We start from the raw sequence: 19,656 nt of genomic DNA on the forward strand, positions 1-19,656 counted from the left end.
CACACAGCCGCCAGTCATAGACTGATTATGAAAGACAGCTACAACACACACATACGCTCACATGGTCCACAGCGGCACACACCCTGCCCTGCAAACTACAGTACAACAGAAATCTGTGTTCTTCAAGCTCTCTCTGTATTACTGCAAAGCACACTCACAGATCTTTCCTTTTTTCCTTTTCTTTTTTTCCCGTACAGGTGGCCATAATTGCAGGGAACTTTGAGTTGGCTGAACTCATTAAGAACCACAAAGAAACAGATATTGGTGAGTGGCAGAATTAAACTTCCTTATCACAGGCTGACGCCCACACAACTGTGCTGTGATGTCCTGGAATGAGGGGGGGTTTGCGTCGGCAACCCCGTCTGACTGATGGCAGTGTATGAGTGGGCTAATCCCAATCCGAGAGATTAGGTGATAGAGGGGTGCTCCCGCGGAAGCAGATTTCCTAGAAATGCGATCAACCCAAGGATACATGTTACACAAACACACAGAATCATTTTTTGGTGAACGCAAGTTTACCTGTTTCCTGTTTACCAAGTTTCCTGTTGTCTGTGTATCTCTGTGTGTGTGTGTGTGTGTGTGTGTGTGTGGTCATGTGCACACATTTGTGTCCCTCTATGCACAGACAATATGAGATCTGATTGGATTTCCATTTTACCTCTATCCCTCCCTCTGTCTTGCCCCTTTCCTGCAAGATTAGTGTGCTGGGCTCGTTCCATGGAAATCAGGGATGCCTCCCGCATTCGCTGACAGAAGGACCCAGCAATATGGGGGGATAGAGAGAGAAAGAGGGAGGGAGGGAGGGAGGGACAAGCACAATGGAGATGACAAGAAGTGCCCTCATCTCCACCCTTAAAGCACGTGCTCTCCCAACCGAGGGAAAGAAAGATGTTGCCACTTAAGGCCATTTTAATTTATGATGTCCCCAAGCAGACCCTTTTTTTTTTTTGCTTTTATTTTTTAATTAAACTATTTTGCGATGGAGGGAAAGGTTCAGCAGGCTGGATTAGTGGCCTACAGACAAATGAAATAAATAAATAAATAAATAAATAAATAAACAAGCGAGGGGCTGGTAATCCGTGATTGTTTCCCAGAGCGCCCTCGCTCCACAGCTGTCCTGCGGTCTAAATGAAAACCGCGCGGGCGGATTAGCCGTCATCTGCCTCCTGACAGCCCCCGCCATCGCCATGGAGCCCAGCGCGGCCGGACCGGCGCCACAGCCTCGCCCGCCGGCCGGGCCGTGAGAGCCGAGCCGAGCCTGCCGCCCCGCATGCCTGCTCGGGGATTACCCTGCGTCCGCGCTCGCTCACTCACTCGCCGCACTCGCTCGCCTCGCCTCGCCGTGCCCGTCGCGCTCTCTCTCCGCCAAAGCCCCTGACCTGACCTGCGCCCCACCTGTCTGGGATGGGACTTCTGCCCCACAGGAACATCAGCCATGGGTTCCGCCTGCTGCTCAGAAAAAGGTCGGTTCCTGTTCCTGTTCCCACTCTGTTTGTCTTGGAGCCGACCGGTCAGATACACAGCCTGCCGTGCTGTCGGCTGCGAGGGTCTTTGGGGTTTGCGTGTTTGTGTGTGCAGTTGTTTGTTTCTGTTCTGTTTGTGTGTGTGCGTGTGTTTGTGTGTGTGTGTGCGTGTGTGTGCGCGTGTGTGTTTTTGTGTGTGTTTGTGCGCGTGTGCGTGTATGTCCATGTGGTAAGGGTTAAATCTCTGGCCAGAGCTTGCTCTGTCTGGGCTTAATCAAAATTAGTTTTAAGAGTATTAGTGTGGAGTGTGAGGTTTTGATTGCGAATCTTTGAGAATCCTTTTCTTGTTTGTCAGAATGCCACATGCATTTACACACGCGTTCTTCTTTCCTCCATTTCCCGTCATCCCATTCTCCTCGCGAGAGACCTGTACTGCCTAGATTGACCTTAGAGATTTGAATACAACCGCAAACAAACTGCCTTTACCAACTACAACAACTACAACTCCACAATGGATAGAAGAATTGGAAGGATTGGTCACTGGTCATGTACTGTATCTCCAGTTGTCCCTTCTTGGAAAAATTCCAGTATCATCGTTCCTAGTGTGGCATGCTGTCATAGAGGAAGTCCTCAGAGTCTGGTGTGATTAATCCAAATGTCCAGTAAGATGTGTGAGTTAGTTTAATCTGGTGTGTGTGTGCAGAAGCGAAGCGGAGCACTTCCCGCCCCACTGCTGGAGTGCCGTGGCTCAGCCCCAGCTGATGAGCGACGGCGTTCTAGTCGTTCTAGGCGTTCTAGTCGGGGTCCCCAGTGTTCCCTCTCCCCTTTGTGCCACTCTTGGATGGCGATAGAGAGCACACGGCGTATAAGCTGTTCCACATGAATTATAGTAGTACAATATGAATTATAAAGGACATGAATTATTCAACTGAATGGGAACCGTTTGGGTTTGATCTGGAGGGGAACCAACTCACACTCAGCCTATAGACCCACTCTCCTCACGTACACTCCAAAGCGGCATCCAACTCACAGGCAGGGGGTGACCTATATAGATAAGAAGTACTTTGAGGAATGTATAGTATAGTGTGAATACTGTGCTGCACAGATGGCGCAGCACCATCCCAACCCCATCCCTGGCATTGTGTCACCCTGTGATTTCCTTTACCCACCATTGCAATTGTGAAGCATGGTCAGTGGATGTCTGAGTTAGGCAGTCTGAGGACCAGGCAGTAGAGTGAGTGTGATCAGTGCCTAGTTCGTACACAGTGGCCACTTTGGTCACTGTGAGTCACTCCTTCGCCAATCAGCCAACTAGGAACTGTGCCACGATCTCTCTCAAGGGGTTGCCATGGCATCGGCGTGCCACACTGATAGAGGGATCTGTGATGGTGGTGTGGGTGTGGGGGTAGGGGGGGGGCGTGGGGGTAGGGGGGGTTGTCAAATACATCCTGGGAGTAGCAGTGGCATTTGCCATTACACACATCCTGAGACACAGACACACACTCTTTCTCATTATACACTCACAGGAATTAAAGTCTTTGACCTTTGGGGGCAGAGAATTTCACTCTTACAGTAATCTGATTGGCTCATTGTGTGTGGGTATATAGAGGCTGTGTGTAACTGTAGTGTGTGTGTGTGTGTGTGTGTGTGTGTATATAAATAGCTACACTGAACAAGAGGATGTAATAAAAAGATACAAGAGGATGCTGCATGTCTTCACACGTGGTTGGCATGGAGTTCATTCATCCTTCGGTTTTTCTCAATATCTCTGCTGATCGTGTGGAGCAAAGCAAGAGCTTTCACAGTAGAACTGGGCAAGTGTAATGTCTACACACACGCGCACACGCGCACACACACACACACACACACACACACACACACACACACACACACACACATACACACACACACACACAGGAATATTGCCCAGTTTCCTCTCCATGGCTCTTTAAGCCTCTTTAAAATGATTGGCAGCTTTGTGCATTTTGGCCTTTATTTGCCTCAAGTGTTAATCCACACCACCACACACTCCCAAAACCCCAACACAGCAAAGACCCTGAACCCTAAGCACAGTATAGGCCATGTGCTTAATGTGTCTCTAACCACAGTCATGGTTTTGTGACTATACTAAAATATGTAGCCATATATCTTCCACCACAACACATGCGTAATGTGACATTGTTAGTCAAGGGTTCTCATTATGTGTTTGTCATCTCATTATGAATGATATTGTTTCCTGTATATCCCTCCTGACTACCAGCAGTTCATTTTTGTCCTCTCTAGAGGACCTTTCTAAACTGGAATATCTCCCACACCATACATACTACTGAGCTAACTCCTTTTGTTCTCTAAAGGGGACATCCAGGGCTTTTACATGATACCAAATTTATGGGGGTGGGGCTTTGGGAACTTCCTCCTTTTCTTCCTTGAAAATTGGGTCAATTTGACCCAGGACTTTACAAGAAAAATAGAGGAAGTTCCCAAAACCCCACCCCCATAAATTTGGTATCAATTAAAAGTCCTGAATGTCCTCTGTAGAGAACGATAGGAGTTGGCTCAGTAGCATGCATGGTCTGGGAGACATTCAAGTTTACAGATGTCCTCTAGAGAGGACAAAACGAACCTCTGGTAGTCAGGAGGATATGGTCCCTTCGTCTATATTCCCATTTCTGTGAGTCGGAGCAGAGGGAACAAAAGGCTGGTTAATGAGAGGTGCAGTACAGAAACCCCCTAGAGTTCCTCTGGCTCTCCACTCTCTCTAACCATTCAGCTTTTTTTTTTTGCTCCTTTCAAAGAAAATTTGCTGCAGTAAGTGAGTGTGCACTGTTCTTGCGTTGCTGAAGCTGTCATGGAACAAAATCACTGAGGCTCCTCTCTGCAATTTACTAAATGCAGTCAAGGATTAGCTTGTCATATTGCTTGTTATATTTCGTGTCTCTGCTTGGTTTTCTGATATTTCTGTGACTGGACTAGGTTTCCGAGGGTGAACACAGTGTCATCCTCTAATAGTTAAAGCTCCTGCCCCTGGCTTCAATCCAGTAGATGAAATATACTTGATATGACACTTTCATGTTGTGTGTGTATTCACCTGGGTGACTTGTCTGCTTCCATTTAATGGCATTACCATAGCTAACAACTCTCATGTAAACGACTTGCTGCTTACTGTAGTATCCTATGTGCAGTACAGTACATACACAAACCCACAAAAAACATAATAGATTTACCTCCAAAGTATCCACCAGAGAAACGTGTCCTCATATCAGACAGGCGGCGTCTACATGTCCGCGCCCCCTGAGTGTGGCTGACAGTGGAGCCCGTGGGGAGGATCAACAGAGGCGGGTCCTGGAGGAGGGACAGCCGCGGATTCATTCACAGCCAGCAGCACAGTGCATTGCAGTGCAGTGAGTTGGGGCAGGATCAGCTGGGCTTGCACTACACTGTGCGGTGTGCGCTGCAGATCTGGGTTCTGGCTGATGCACAGCTGTCATGCTACCAATGACCATTACCATACAGAGTGCCTGTTCATGTTTGGTGTTTGTAACTATACCATATGCCATGTTTTTTTGTGTTTTTTTTGCCATGTATCATGTAACCTTTATGGTCACCATACTGTGAAGGAATGCATGAGCAATACACACATTGGCACAGTTTATGTAAACATGCAATACTTTAGGTATACTACATTTGCATACTATGTAGGCTTTGCTGTATGGTTGTTACTGTAAGTGGCTGAGATTAGGACACAGTTTGTGCCACATTACTTAAAAATATTTAATCAGTTGTTAAAGTTTAAAACTATTGTGCGTGTCCTGAAAGGTCTTAGAGAAATAATGTAGCGACCCAATTGCTTATAGGTGTTGTGAAGATTTCCTTTTGTTTGGAGACTTTCTTAAATAGGCTACCCAATTAGGAATTTCATTGATGCCACACAGAAAATTGTCCTGCTGGGAAATACAGCCTCTCCAGAGTTGCTTAGCAACACTAAGGATTTGTTTCTATACAGCTGTTTACCTTTTTATCTTGATCAAAATAGGAGATTATCACGTGTTTTTTTGCATAGGCTATAGCTTAATTGTATATGCATTTAATGTACGAATGAAGATAATGATGATATGCGTGTTACAGACTTGAAGGAAAAACTAATTTGAAAGAAATGCTCAAAAAGACCTTCCATATAGGCTTCCGAGTGTGTTAATGTGTATGACTGTGTGTCTGTGTGTGTGAGAGAGAGATAGAGAAAGGGAGGGGGGAGAGAGAGAGAGAGAGAGAGAGGAGGCGAAAATCCCGTGCATGACTTTAGTGCTGAAGACGGAATCATGCTTGCGCTATCTGTCCCCACGACGTCGGTCACCGTTCTTTCATACAGCCTGTCAAGCGTTCGCTCCTCTTCGCCGTCCGGGACTGGGCATCTCTTTCGTTACCCGATGCTTGGAACTGAAACTTTGGTAGCACTGCACACTAGTCTTTTGTGCACCGTTCGTGTATTTTTTCCGAAACGACCCTGGAATCATGGAATTTCTTAAGATTCGGTGAAAAGGAATTTTATAACAATGAAGTCGTTTCTTAACGCCTTAAAAAAGGAAGGTAAGACAAGACGATCTCCGTGAATTGTGTTATGATTTTGGAACAGTTTTCTTAAATTTACTCTTGATTTTCCCTTAAAGTTATTTCCAGTTATAAGTGATTAATTACACTTTACCCCATTACCACATTGGGAGAAATGTCCACATCTCCACGTCACTGATTGTGAATAGGTCATGGAGACGTCATGAATACGAAATATGAATACAAAAGTGAGGAAAAAAATGTATAACCAAGAGAAGGCGATTTCTAACTAGTGTCTCTCATGGGTAGATTTGTAGAGCTAAAATGCCTTCTGCAGTGGTATTTAGTTAGCAGTTGAGTAATAATCTCTTCTAAGCTCTCTGAGAATTTATGTCAAGAATGCATCTGCATTAAGGATCATAGCCCATCAGAAAGAAAGAAAAAATACGACTTTTCTGTAGAGCAAGTCAGTGCATCAGTCTTTCAGGGCACACAATGGGTTCATTCTTTATTCTTTCATTCTTCATTCCAATCCTCATCATGATAGTTAGATATTGCCACTTTGTTCTCCCGGGTCACCGTGGGTTAATTGAAAATGCATGTTGTTCCTTAAGTGTATTGAAGACAATATGTCTGTGTTTTCCTGAACAACCTGATCAGAGAGATTTTACCAATGTAAAGTGCATTATTTTTTGTTTTCAAGTGTCTGATGGTAAGAGGATCACCATCAACAGTGGATGTCTTTGATATTCTAGTGGTTATTATTCTTTGATGTCGGCACCTTAATATCTTCTCATTACCAGTGTTGTGTAGAGAGCAGCAGGAATAAAGAGTTTGATCCCCGAAGGCCACCGTCCTTTTGTACATTTTTCAAACCAAGGAGAGCACCACATGATTTGGCTTGATATATAGTTTCCTCCCTCAGCCCAATATGTGAGCCTGTTAATGAAATCAGGTGTCCTTTATGGTTGGCACCAATACCTGTAGGACACCTGTCTCCTCTGGGGATGGAGTCAAGCAGCAACAGCAGTGTCAAATACATTTCATCTCTCTCTCTCTCTCTCTCTCTCTCTCTCCATACACTCACTCAAACGCTCTCTCTCACACACACACATACGCTCACACAGCGGCCTGGCCAAGACTGCTGGCAGCGCCTTTCCCTATCTCCTCATTAGCTGTTAGCACCTCTTCTCATATCTCTCCTTGTAAAAGTTGAGAGATTAAAGAAAAGGTGAGGATCTACTCTGAGATGACAGGAGGGGGTGAGAATGCCATGACGACGCTGACACCGTCAGCTGTATCCTGCTCCAGCCCATAATATACAGTAAGCACTTAATAGCCTGGCCCAGTGTTTCAGAGGAATGATGCAGGGCATGATTCAGCCAGCTGGGATCCTGACTCATCACATAATCTTTGCCCATCTTTGCCCAACATCAAGACGTCGTTCCTAACAGGATCTTGGAGTTTTATTTGCACTCAGTGTTTTGGTGGTGAAGGTTATCCCGGCTTCACAGCCAAGTCCCCGTCTCACCCCTGGCCTCTGTGCGGCCGCGCCGGTCCGTCCTTTGACATGCTTCCTAAAGTGCTGTATCACAATCCCATGCCGCCCCGGCGCCTCAGACAGAATGCTCTCATATCCAAACTTAATTCGCATGGCGCTCCGCGGGGAAATAAGTGTGGAGGGCATGATTTCCTGCTCCGTTGCATAATGAACCCGGGGGTTTGGCGAGCTCCAGGGGTGTCCAATAAGACTCAATCACGCCGAGGCTGTGAACTCCACAGGCCTGGGTGTAATAATGATTGCATTCATAATAGAGATGATAACGGTAATGTCTTGAGCCTTAGAGGGCCTTATAGGAATGTCCAATCACGTGTAATGAGACAGGAACCCCCCAAGGTGTTAAACACATCTTGTTCTTATGTGCGTCTGTCTCTGTGTGTGTTCTTACATGTCAGAGGGACAATGATAGACTATGACTTTTTTTCCCCTTCTTGATGACTGGTCTTTCTAAATGACTGTCTTCTGGTATCAAAGCCCATATTGCAACTCTCAGTTGGAGTTGGCCAGCTTGATTAGTCATCCTGTGTTTAACAACAGAGAGTTCTCGCTCATCATTTATAGTTTGTCTTTCATGAGGTTGGGTACAATACTGTACTCTTTGGCCTGAGAGTCATTCACAACTTATCAACTTGTTGTACTTCACCCACTCTTTTGTCTTGACGGCCAACACTTATCTCTTTTTTCATACATTGACAAAAGCATTGTTGAAGCCATTCACATAGCTCCATCATTATCCTGCCATTCAGCAGCACTTCCTCACTGGAACGAAATCTTTTCATTCACTCTGTAAAGCTCACCTCATCTGACAGACGGGCAGCCGTCCTTTATGTGGAGCATTTGACTGTACGTGAGGCTATTCTACTCCAGAAGAACTGTCCTGCCAAGGACAGCTCCTTTCAGCCTTCCACCCGTGTCTCACAGTAGCATGTCCTTTCTTTGACTTACCAAGAGGTAAAATTCCTCATTCCTAAACAGACAGAAGCACAATGGCACGAGCTATTTATAGCAGCCACCTGCTGCGCAGGACACCAGTGATGAGACGATGAGGATTCTCAGACTGAATCAGTCCCTCTCATGCCGCCTTTATTGTGTGTGAATGCCACTCTGGAAAGTGTAAGGGCAAAGGTCAGCCGATCTGCCATTTACAGCCTCATGTGATTTACTGCCTCTTTTCCATCACTGGCCTGCCAAATCATCAGAAGTGGAAAAACTCCGGCTTCAGAAAAGTCCCACCATGGAACTACCAGATTATCTAATTTAGGTGATTTCGTTAATTAGCTGATCTACCTGGCTGAAGAGTTGTGCATATTAGAATTAGATATGATAGAACTTCCACTTTATGAAGCCTGAGTTTTCAAACTGTTTTTTTTTTGCTCTGACCTCTCTAACATCTCTGACATTTCTCTCTCTCTTTCTCCCTCCCTTCCCCTCTCTCCTTCTCTCCCTCTCTCTTTCTCTCTCCCCCCCCAGTGCCTTTTCGCGAGGCGCCTGCGTACTCCAAGCGGCGGCGGGCTCCCCAGAGCTCTCTGTCGGCCCCGCGGGTGCTGCTGCGCTCCAACAGTGACAACAACCTGAACAGCAGTGGCGCGGGCCCGGACGGCCATCCGCAGCGCAGCCTCTCGCCACAGCTGCTCCAGCAGATGCAGAGGAACCCTAATGGCACGGTGAGGACCATGGGCCGCGGCAGCCGCGCCGGCCCCCGCAGCCGATCCCCCTCGCTCAGCCGGCTGGGAGAGGAGCAGCGCCGGCAGCAGCAGCAGCGGTGAGAGGCACAGCGCGGCGCACACACACGCACCAAAACACAATACCAACACAGAACACCAACACAGAACACCAACACCAAAACACAACACCAGCACCAAAACAAAGCACTAGAACCAAAACAGAACACCAACACCAAAGCAGAACACCAGCACCAACACAGAACACCAGAACACAACACCAACACAGAACACCAACACCAAAACACAACACCAGCACCAAAACACAACACCAACACAGAAGACCAACACCAACACAGAACTCCAACACCAAAACACAACACCAGCACCAAAACAAAGCACTAGAACCAAAACAACACCAACACCAAAACAGAACACCAGCACCAACACAGAACACCAACACCAAAACAGAACACTACAACCAAAACAGAACACCAGCACCAAAACAGAACACCACCAAAACAGAACACCAGCACCAAAACAGAACACCAGCACCAAAACAGAACACTAGCACAAAAACAGAACACTAGAACCAAAACAGAACACCAACACCAAAACACAACACCAACACCAAAACAGAACACCAGCACCAAAACAGAACACCAACACCAAAAGAGAACAAAATACCAGCAACAACACCAACATTTGTAGTGCGGCAGATTAAGTCCATATTCCAGGACAATCGTTCACTTTGTGGTACAAGCACCAAAATTGGCATGAATAATCCATAGAACCTACTTTTTGAGAAAAGCACATTAGCCACCTGAAAATCCAACATGGCGGCCATTTTTCAAGATGGCCGCCACATTAAATGTAAGAAAAACATTTTTGCTATTAAACTTTGATGGCTGGGTGTATTTAAATGATCTAGGCATCAATTTGTATGTTATTTTGACATGGTAAATCAAATGGTTCAAAAAAAAAAAAAATCCAAGATGGCGGCCATAAACAGTTGGATTGCACTCAAATAGTGTTTATTGAAGCTTACTCTCGAATAGTGTTTATCCTCTTACCGCTCTCTTGAATATCATTTATTTTATTTCTCTGTCTAGAATATAGTTTACAAATTATAGCCTACTATTTCTATTACAACTCTACCTCTTTAATTCAGCTGGCTGGTTGGAGCATGGAAATATTGTAAACAAAGTAGCATAGTTGGCTAGTTTATCATAGTCTTCTGGTTGGACTGCTTAGTTTCCCCACGTGTGTGCAAGTTTCTAAGTAATAATTTTTCTCCTGGGGACAGGCCCTTTTGAGTCTTGGAAAACATTGATATTGAGATGATCAGTCAACTTGAATGCAAGAGTTTCAAACAAATGTGTGCAGCATGCTAATGATGCTAACCAAATTTAATAGCAAAATATTACTAAGGCAAATGCGACCATACAGTAGCCTACATGTTAGTTTGAAGGAATTGTCCACAACAGTGGTATTACTGACACTGTACCTCCAGCTTTGCTTCAGTTTGTCTGTAAGATTGAACATGGGGCTGACACAAAATCTCAGCTGAGGTTTGGAGCAACCAGGACAGACCTTGCAATGGCTCAGCTTCCTCAGTATAATTGCTTTTCAAATTACAAAGAAAGTGCTGCAACTCAAAGGCATTCTAAAGATCATGAAACTCCATTCCCTGTCTATATAGGGATGTCTGCATATGCTAAGACTGGAAAAGCCATTTAGAAATGTTTCATGACCATGGTATCAACACTGCATACGACCGAGTACTTGACATTCCAGCACAGTTTGGAAATGCAGTTGTGAGTTAGCCTGGCTAGCGCCTACCACTTCTTAATGAGACGTGGTCTGGCAACCAGACGTTCATTTTTGAAAAAATGCCCAGATCCGTTCATTGGGCGCCACGGATGTCTATCAAATGTGTCTGTGCATAGCTCATCATGGTCTTGCTTTCCCCCCTGTTCTGTGATCGGTCCCCTATCTCAGTCAAAAATTAGGGCGGTAGTTTCCAGACTGCCTTAGCAGCGTGAATGAAATCACCGCCCAAGGCAGGATGGGAAAACCCAGGCTAGTTGTGAGTAGGTACCTTGAAGAAGTTTATCCCCCCATTCTCAGAAAAGGCCTCTTCCTCCACAGCTGCAATAGATAACATTGACCATAACCCATCATTGACAACTGTAACTACTGCCTTCCAAGGCACAAGTATCTCTCTTTCAGCATCTAACATCAGAAATCCAAGGTGAAGGAGCCCTGCTAGAGCCCTACAGAATGACCTCCAGCAGGCCACTGGTGTGAATGTCTTGGACCACACTGTCAGAAACAGACTTCATGAGGGTGACCTGAGGGCCCGATGGCCTCTAGAGGGACCTGTGCTCACTGCCCATCTCCACATAGAGATGGCTCCGTTGAGATCTCTTGGTACCTTGCTCCAAAACAGTGGGTTGACAGGTGCTCTTGTGGAGGATGGTGTGGGTTCTTCTGGAATAGCAGAATCATTTATTTTATAGGTGTGACAAGAACACGGCAAATTCACCGGGTCACAGCAAGCTGCCTCTGCATGCTCCAGAAGGAAGCTTATGAATACTACTCTAGAGAAGAAAACAATCAAGACCATACTTCTTGAAGTTGGGAAGACTGGTGTGAGAAGAGGCAGATGAAGAGTCCACAGTTTCATTTCTGGGAGCTTGTGATGTCAATGCAATTGGTGATGTTCTTGTTGACCAGGTCTTTCAGAGAAGCAAAGTTCACATTGTATTGTCAATCATTGACCATGCCCATGAACAGGCCAATGCAATTGTCAAAGAAGAAGGTGATGCCATTGGAATAACGAAGAACCCATCAGCCCTAAGGCGATGGATGGTAATCTGGACCAGAGATTAGTCATTTGGTTTCTCAGTATGAGTCTGCATCTCAGGTCAAAGTAGCCAGTGGAGATATACTGTATCCAACACCATGAACAGACTAGCCAGTCTCAGAAATCCTTCATAGACCAGGTCCAGAAGTTGTTTGATGTGATGAAGGACCTGGCCAACCCCTTTCAGGAGGAGTCCAGAGATCTTCTCATATTAGACTCAAAAGCCATTGCACACCCTAGTGCCACTGAGCTTGTTGGCTCTTATCTTGAGAAATGTAAGGTTTCTTTCAAAGAGTTTTTCAATGGTTTGGGTAATGAAGCTACCTGCTACAAACCAATTAAAAAGAAGACAGACTTATTTTGCCAAGAGTCATACTTAGGTACAGGTAACTGCCGCCTCCTCTCACAGCTCTTCATATCTTGTCAACCATGGGAATGTCGAAGCCTCTAGAGGGACCTGTGCCCACTGCCCAACACCATGGAGCTCAATTGGAGTTTACCATAGCATACAAAATTGGCAGGTCCGCCTCTAGTGCTTTTCACAGATGAAAGCAGGTTCACCCTGAGCACATGTGACAGACATGAAAGGGATGTCGTGGAGAACGTAATGCTGCCTGCAACATCATTCAGCATGACTGGTTTGGTGGTGGGTCAGTAATGGTACGGGTAGGCATACCCTTGGAGGGATGCACAGAACAGGGCAGTGAGAACAGGTCCCGCTAGAGGCCATCGGTTCCTCAGGTCACCCTCATAAAGTCTGTTTCTGACAGTGTTGTCTGAGATATTCACACCAGCAGCATGCTGGAGGTCTTTCTGTAAGGCTCCAGCTGGGCTCCTACTGTTCCTCCTTGCACAAAGGAGCAGACACTGGTCCTGCTACTGGGTTAAGGACCTTTTACCACCCACCCTGCCCTGCTCTCCTAGAGCAACTGCCTGTCTCCTAGAATCTCTTCCATGCTCTTGAGACTGCAGTGGGAGACAAAGCAATCTTTCTGGCAATGGAAAGTATATGTGTGCCATTCTGGAGAAGTTGCACTACCCGTGCAACCTCTGTAGGCTCCACCAGAGCGGTAGATAAAACAGAGTGGCGACACTCCCATAGACCTCCATAGGAAAAAATGGCAGCGCTTTTCCAGGCTATATCCGCATTATGGGACTTTTGGAACTATTAACAACCAATCTGTAGGTCAGTAGTCAATGAGTTAATTGATTACACCCTCCAGCATCCAGAAGTACATCCCACCCTCCTACGATTCAGCCATTCAGCGCAGGTCGCAACTCTCTTTCTATGGCTCTGGGCTCCACATACTGGTTTATGCTGCCTGTAGTAACGCTGACCCAAACCAAATGCAAAGACAGTGAAAAATCTGTCAAGAAGGATAAAGATGGAAAAAATACCAGTTGCCACTAGCTGTAAAGCCATTCCTGTTTTGATGGTCGTCTCATAGTTGGCGCTGTGGTAAATTCTGTTGACATCAAAGCAGGTGAACCTGATTCACAAACACCTGTTACATAACTAGCCAGATCAATATCCCACAGGTGTGACTGACCTTACCACATTTGTTTTATTAACAAAACATTTTAAAAGAAAAAGAAAAAACTAGCACTATTAGCACTAAAATGAGCTATTTTCGCCGTTTATCTCGTTTATCTTCACAATTTAACACATTTCTTTACACTTCATTGTATAATTAGAAAGTCCAGACCCAGTTACCTATACTTAGATGTCAAGATCATCAAAGTGTGATTATTCAAACCCAATCCAGGTCAAAAAACAAGTATAATGGCTTTTCAATGGCGGCCATCTTGGAAAATGGCAGCCATATTGGATTTTTTGTGTGGCTAATGTGGTTTTTGGATAAAGTGGGTCCCAAAGAATATTTGTGCAAAATTTGATGCTTGTACCACAAAGTGAACGATAGTTTCACTAATCTGCCGCACTATTGGGTGTGGTAGTGTCATGGTGTCTCTCCCATGCCTTGTGATCACTTAAGACCAAGTTCACCAACTAGCAGACTTCAACTCCCTGAGCCTCAGTCAGAGATTAGCAGATGCATTACATAATGTGGGAATCACATTGTCTCTCACAGACTCACACACACACACACACACACACACACACACACACACACACACACACACACACACGCACACACGTACACACGTACACTCACACACATAGGTTGAAGAGACACATAGTTTCTAGCCTGTAGTGTAGTAGTGACTGTGTATTCTCATCAGTCAGGCATGCCTTAGCCAGTACACAAACTGTACCTGCATGTGCTGTTTGCATCTCTCTCACCATGCAAGGTCCTCGCAAAGTTAAAGTTACAGTTGACTGGTATTGAGCACATGCCTTAATCCAAAGCAACATAGACTCGCAACTGTGTGAATCCAACTCGGATCGACCAATTATCATCCGATTATTATGAAGTTACCTCAGCACCTCATACACGTGTGCACACACACACACACACACACACACACACACACACACACACACTTCACTTCTCCACCTGAGGATGACCAATGACAGCCTCCCATTTCCTAGAAAGCAGGATAGTGTCTTGAGCTTGACAACTTGACGTAGTTGTGTTTAGGAACCTCTACTGTAACGAGGAGGCTGTTTTAGGACTGCGAAGATATTGGTTAAAAAAAAGATTGTTAACGAAAAAGAAGGATATGCCTTCCCACCTAAACGCAGGTTTTATATAAAAGCCCTGAAGCTGTGTGTGTGTGTGTGTGTGTGTGTGTGTGTGTGTGTGTGTGTGTGTACCAGAACATAAGTGCAGGCCCAGAAATACTGCAACTTTAATCCGGATGGCATTCATCAGAGAAAAATGAAGATGTCGCTAACCGTCCACACTGTGCTTTGGCTGTGACTGTGAACCGCATCTGTGTGTGACTCATACTGTGTGTGTGTGTGTGTGTGTGTGTGTGTGTTTATGTATGCATGTGTGTTGTGCTTGCGCACTGGAGAATCTCGTCAGCTCCCTTGGGGTGTGGGGTGGTGGTGGTGGTGGGGGGGGGGGGTGCAAGGAGAATAGATTCAGTAACTGGGCCATGACGAACAGAGGGAAAAAATGAATGAATTGGGAAGCAAGCGAGCGGTTTTGAGCTGCATCACAGATCTCCGCAAGCCAAGCCGACCCTCCCCCACCCCCTACCCTCTGGTCCGTCCCTCATTCCTCCAACAACGCGCCACACGCCAGCAAGAGGAACCGCACCTCGCTCCCCTCCTCACCACCAGGAAACCTGTCAGATTCTCACTTCGCCCCAGCTACACACACACACTCACACACGCACGCACGCACGCACGCACGCACGCACGCACGCACACACACACACACACACACACACACACACACACACACACACACACACACACACACACACACACACACACACACACACACACACACACACATACACACACTCGTTGTTGAGAGAGTTGAGAGCCTCAGCTGCCCCGAACCAAGCCAGCATCACTCCCAGTGTGGAGTTGGAATATATTAATGTCTCTGCCATGTGTAGCAAGTGTCAAAAGTGGGATTATAGCCCTAGTTACCACACCAGTTGCTATGGTTGCTATTGTATTTGTGTATGCATGCATGTACACTGTCACTGACAATTTGAATGATTGACTGGTTATATCAATATTAATATCAATATCAATATTATGGCTAAAGCACTTGTAGTGTGTGTGTGTGTGTGTGTGTGTGTCTGTGTGTTTGTGTGTCTGTGTGTGTGTGTAACCCACATAGACCATATCTATCTATTTGAATTTGCACACTTCCTACAGCTCACACTAAATTAACTGTACCCTTCCTTGCTCGACAAAGACAAAGACACAGCCGTTTACCATGTAGCGTTGTCATTTGTAATAGACTATGTGCACAAAAGGCTCTGTATGCTCATTTATATCCAATGGAGTCTTAACTGTGTTGTAATGGCATCTTCGGTTATATTCTGCTCCTTACATTTTCACTCCGACACTGAATACAGTAATTTCCCGCATATAAGCCGCATTGTATATAAGCCGCAGGACAGTGTTTTATGCAAGTTAAAAGAAACAAAACCATATAAACTCCATATTAACTGCTCCCCTGTATTAACCTCATAGCTGAAGAAATTTAGCAAAATCAATGTATAAGCCACGGCTAATAGTAGGGAAATTACGGTATCTTGTTTGCCCAATAATACATTTTAACACATGCATAAATCCTTCTTTATTGTAAGTTCATCCTAGTGCAACACCCAACCGAGTCCGAGTGTGTGTGTGTGTGTGTCCGAGTAGGCACTAATTACATTCACAATAGTGGCAGGTTGAGCCACACTGGGCTCCACCGGAAACAAACAAGGGTACAGTGTCTTTCGTGCTTGTAGCCTATTGTTTACCAGTCGTTGCATGTATCATGAATGGCATACAGTACATGTCTGTAATTTGCCTAGCGTTGCATGCATAGGTCCTGTCTTGTGTGCATGTTTTGTGTCCAGGCAGAGACAACCGTGTCTTTTTTTCATCCAGCGCTCACCCTCCAAGGCTTATCTGGTGTGTCACTGGGCACTGTACTCTAGGACGACACAGCTGTTCGATTTTTTTTCTTGCTGTGGTGTTCCTGTGTATTTCTCATTCTTAAGGATTAGTGTGTGTGTGTGTGTGTGTGTGTGTGTGTGTGTGTGGGTGGGTGTGTGGGTGTGTGTATGTGTGGATTGAGCCAGCGATACTGAGGCTTTACTTACTGGTGATGTAATGCAGACTCTAAGGTGATTAAGACACATGCTCTTTCAACCTCTATACAGATTAAAATTACACATATGGTTGCATTATTTCCCGAGTCGACCAGACCATCGCTTATGTCCATCCTGCACAACGTATGGCTGTTCTGCCAGAGAGATAAAGATGATTCACACATTCAGAGAGCCGTCCAAATAAAAATAAACCAAGCTACAATACGACGATTCATTTTAGTCAAGCGAATGTGAGGGGTCTCCCATTTTGAATCCCAGGGGCTGAGAAAGGATGCGTGGGATGTGCCATCTTCTGCCAGCCTTTGCCTCTCGTAGTGGAACTTGTCACTTGTTGTTAGATGTGGTTGGAGCTGAGTCCTCGCATGGTGTCGTCCTATTAGCAATGTGTGTGTGTGTGTGTGTGTGTTTGTGTGTGTGTGTGTGTGTGTGTGTGTGTGTGTGTGTGTGTGTGTGTGTGTGTGTGTGTGTGTGTGCGCGCGCAGGTGCAGTTGTGCTCAGGTGTTCGGCCACATAACTGCACACACTCCCATTACCCTCTTTATGAAGAGAGGTCCATCTTGTTACCCTCTGAGGTCTGTATCTCTCTCTCTCTCTCTCTCTCTCTCTCTCTCTCTCTCTCTCTCTGTCTCGCTGCTGGTTGTTGCTCCTCAGATAACCCCCTCCTCTAACCCCTCACCTCCTCCTCTCAGGCTGTTTACCGCTCCTGGGCTAACCCCGATCGGCTCCTCACCTCCGGTTCTCCTTCCCGAGTTCCCCTCACTCAGCTCCCGTCCTCCCCCTGCATCTGCCCCCATCCCTGCTGTGATGCTTGGAGCTTTGCCATTCGGCTGGCTGCTGAGTGACTGTGTGTGTGTGTGTGTGTGTGTGTGTGTGTGTGTATGAGAGAGAGAGAGAGAAAGATAGAGAGAGAGAGAGAGAGAGTGTAAGTTTGTGTGTGTGTGTGTGAGTTTGTGTGTGTGTGTGTGTGTGTGTGTGTGTGTGTGTGTGTGTGTGTGTGTGTGTGTGTGTGTGTGTGTGTGTGTGTGTGTGTGTGTATGTGCGCGCATGTAACATCAAAGGCAAAGGCCGAGGGCCAGGGACAGCTGCCCATCATCTCCAAATGTCAACGGCAGTGATCTGGAGAATGACTCAGTTATCACCAGAATCTGTGACGTCATCACTCCTTGGCATTCCGTCTCGCGTTTATGAAAAGCCCTTCTCCCTCGCTGTCAGCTCTCATGTATGCTGTAGCAAAGCGCAGGCTGTGTGCAGTTTCCACTAGCAGCACTGCGCATGCCATTCAGAGAGATGAAATAGTCTCACAGTAGTAGTAGCAAGGTTCTTACGATCTGCAAATGAATACCTTGCACTGATTAACTGGATGCAAGTGTACTATAAAAAGACTTGCTGCAAAAATATTTTGCCCCAGATCAAGGCCCGTTCGTTCTTCCCTGTGATCAGACTTAATTTACTGTCTGTGGAGTGTACCTTCATGCCATGGGGAAATTATAGTGTTATAATGCAAGTAGGGCAGCGGATGATTTGGCCAATGATTCTGAGTCACGATTTGATGTTTTCCTCACAAAAGCCAACTGTTAACCATGCACATGTAAACATCCACAACAAGACGCTTCACAATTCTTCTTTATGGGCTTGTTGGTATCGAATCCACTGTGGTTTAAATCTCATCTCTAAATTTGAAGGTTAGGGAGATCAAGTTAGCTCGTTTAGAAATGCTTAACGTTTATTTGCGTGCTAAATATTTTAATAGTTCACCCCACACAAATGACTTATTAATATCACACAGTGTTGATATTACAAGCCAATATTGCATTCATTTGAAACATCAAGCAGACCGCCTGCCCCTGTCTAGAGACTGGACCCTGCCTGGTGCTCATGATAATGAGGGGGAGACAGTGGAACATGTGGGGAGGAATCCCATCCCACCACGGCCCTAAAGAGAGACGAAAGAGAAACTTCAGAGCTCTCCTTTTACATTCGTCTCCTTGTAGAGTCTCTCAGTCATGCCAAGCCATTCTAGTCTGGCTGCGCTAATTGGGCGCCTGTCTGTTTGCAGTGGGATTTTTTCTCCGTAGACATCATTTAGTGCCGGTTATGTAACGTGAGCTTTTTGAGATGCTAATTGTCCCCCCGTTCCATCACAGTGGTTGTCATGCCGCCCTGGCCTCGCCTGGTGAACGGCTACATTTGGGAGACCTTTGCCACATTGTGAGGTGGAACCTGATGGCTTTTGTGAGTCTGACGGCTGATGTGCCACTGTGGTGGATTGTGGCCCCCTGTGTCTCCAGCAGGTGGTGCTCTCAGACAATGATTTTTGTGGCAAAGCTCCTTACAGTCTTCCGCACACAGGCGCGTGTGTCAGAGATCATCCCCGTTTCAGATTACAGCCACAAATGCACTGATCAAAGCTTCCTAACAGTGGATTTCAGCGCAGGTTGTTCCGTCTGTGACCCATAGTGATATTTCCCCTCCAAGCGCTGCTTCAAACAAGCCTCAAGTCTTTACAGGAATCTATTATTCCTGATTTATGCACTCTGTACCGACTCGACTGATTAATGAACAGATTCTCTGGAATCCCCCAGCCTGACCCTCCAACACGCTCTAGCATGTAAATCGACCGCTCCGTACTCTTCAGGAAACAGTTAGTGGAGGAGCACTCCTGGCACATGTGTCAGGTGTAACTGTACGCCTGTCCATCCCCGGCCTGTCCTATGGCGCATGTGTACCCGGCCTGTCCTATGGCGCATGTGTACCCGGCCTGTCCTATGGCGCATGTGTCAGGTGTAACTGGCCTGTCCATCCCCG

General features: G+C 46.1%; 1 protein-coding gene across 2 annotated transcripts in view; it reads left to right on the forward strand.

Moving 5' to 3' along the window:
• The window catches only part of LOC134095359 (SH3 and multiple ankyrin repeat domains protein 2-like), a 152,090-nt gene that overhangs the window by 72,752 nt on the left and 59,682 nt on the right, over positions 1-19,656 (forward strand). For both annotated transcript variants that reach the window (XM_062548826.1, XM_062548827.1), the window contains exons 10-11: positions 198-264; positions 9,040-9,331. In XM_062548826.1, coding sequence (XP_062404810.1) covers positions 198-264; positions 9,040-9,331 — 359 coding nt within the window. The remainder of the gene's footprint in view (positions 1-197; positions 265-9,039; positions 9,332-19,656) is intronic.

This window comes from Sardina pilchardus, chromosome 11 (assembly GCF_963854185.1).
Source record: "Sardina pilchardus chromosome 11, fSarPil1.1, whole genome shotgun sequence".
In the NCBI taxonomy this organism is placed as follows: Eukaryota; Metazoa; Chordata; class Actinopteri; order Clupeiformes; family Clupeidae; genus Sardina; species Sardina pilchardus.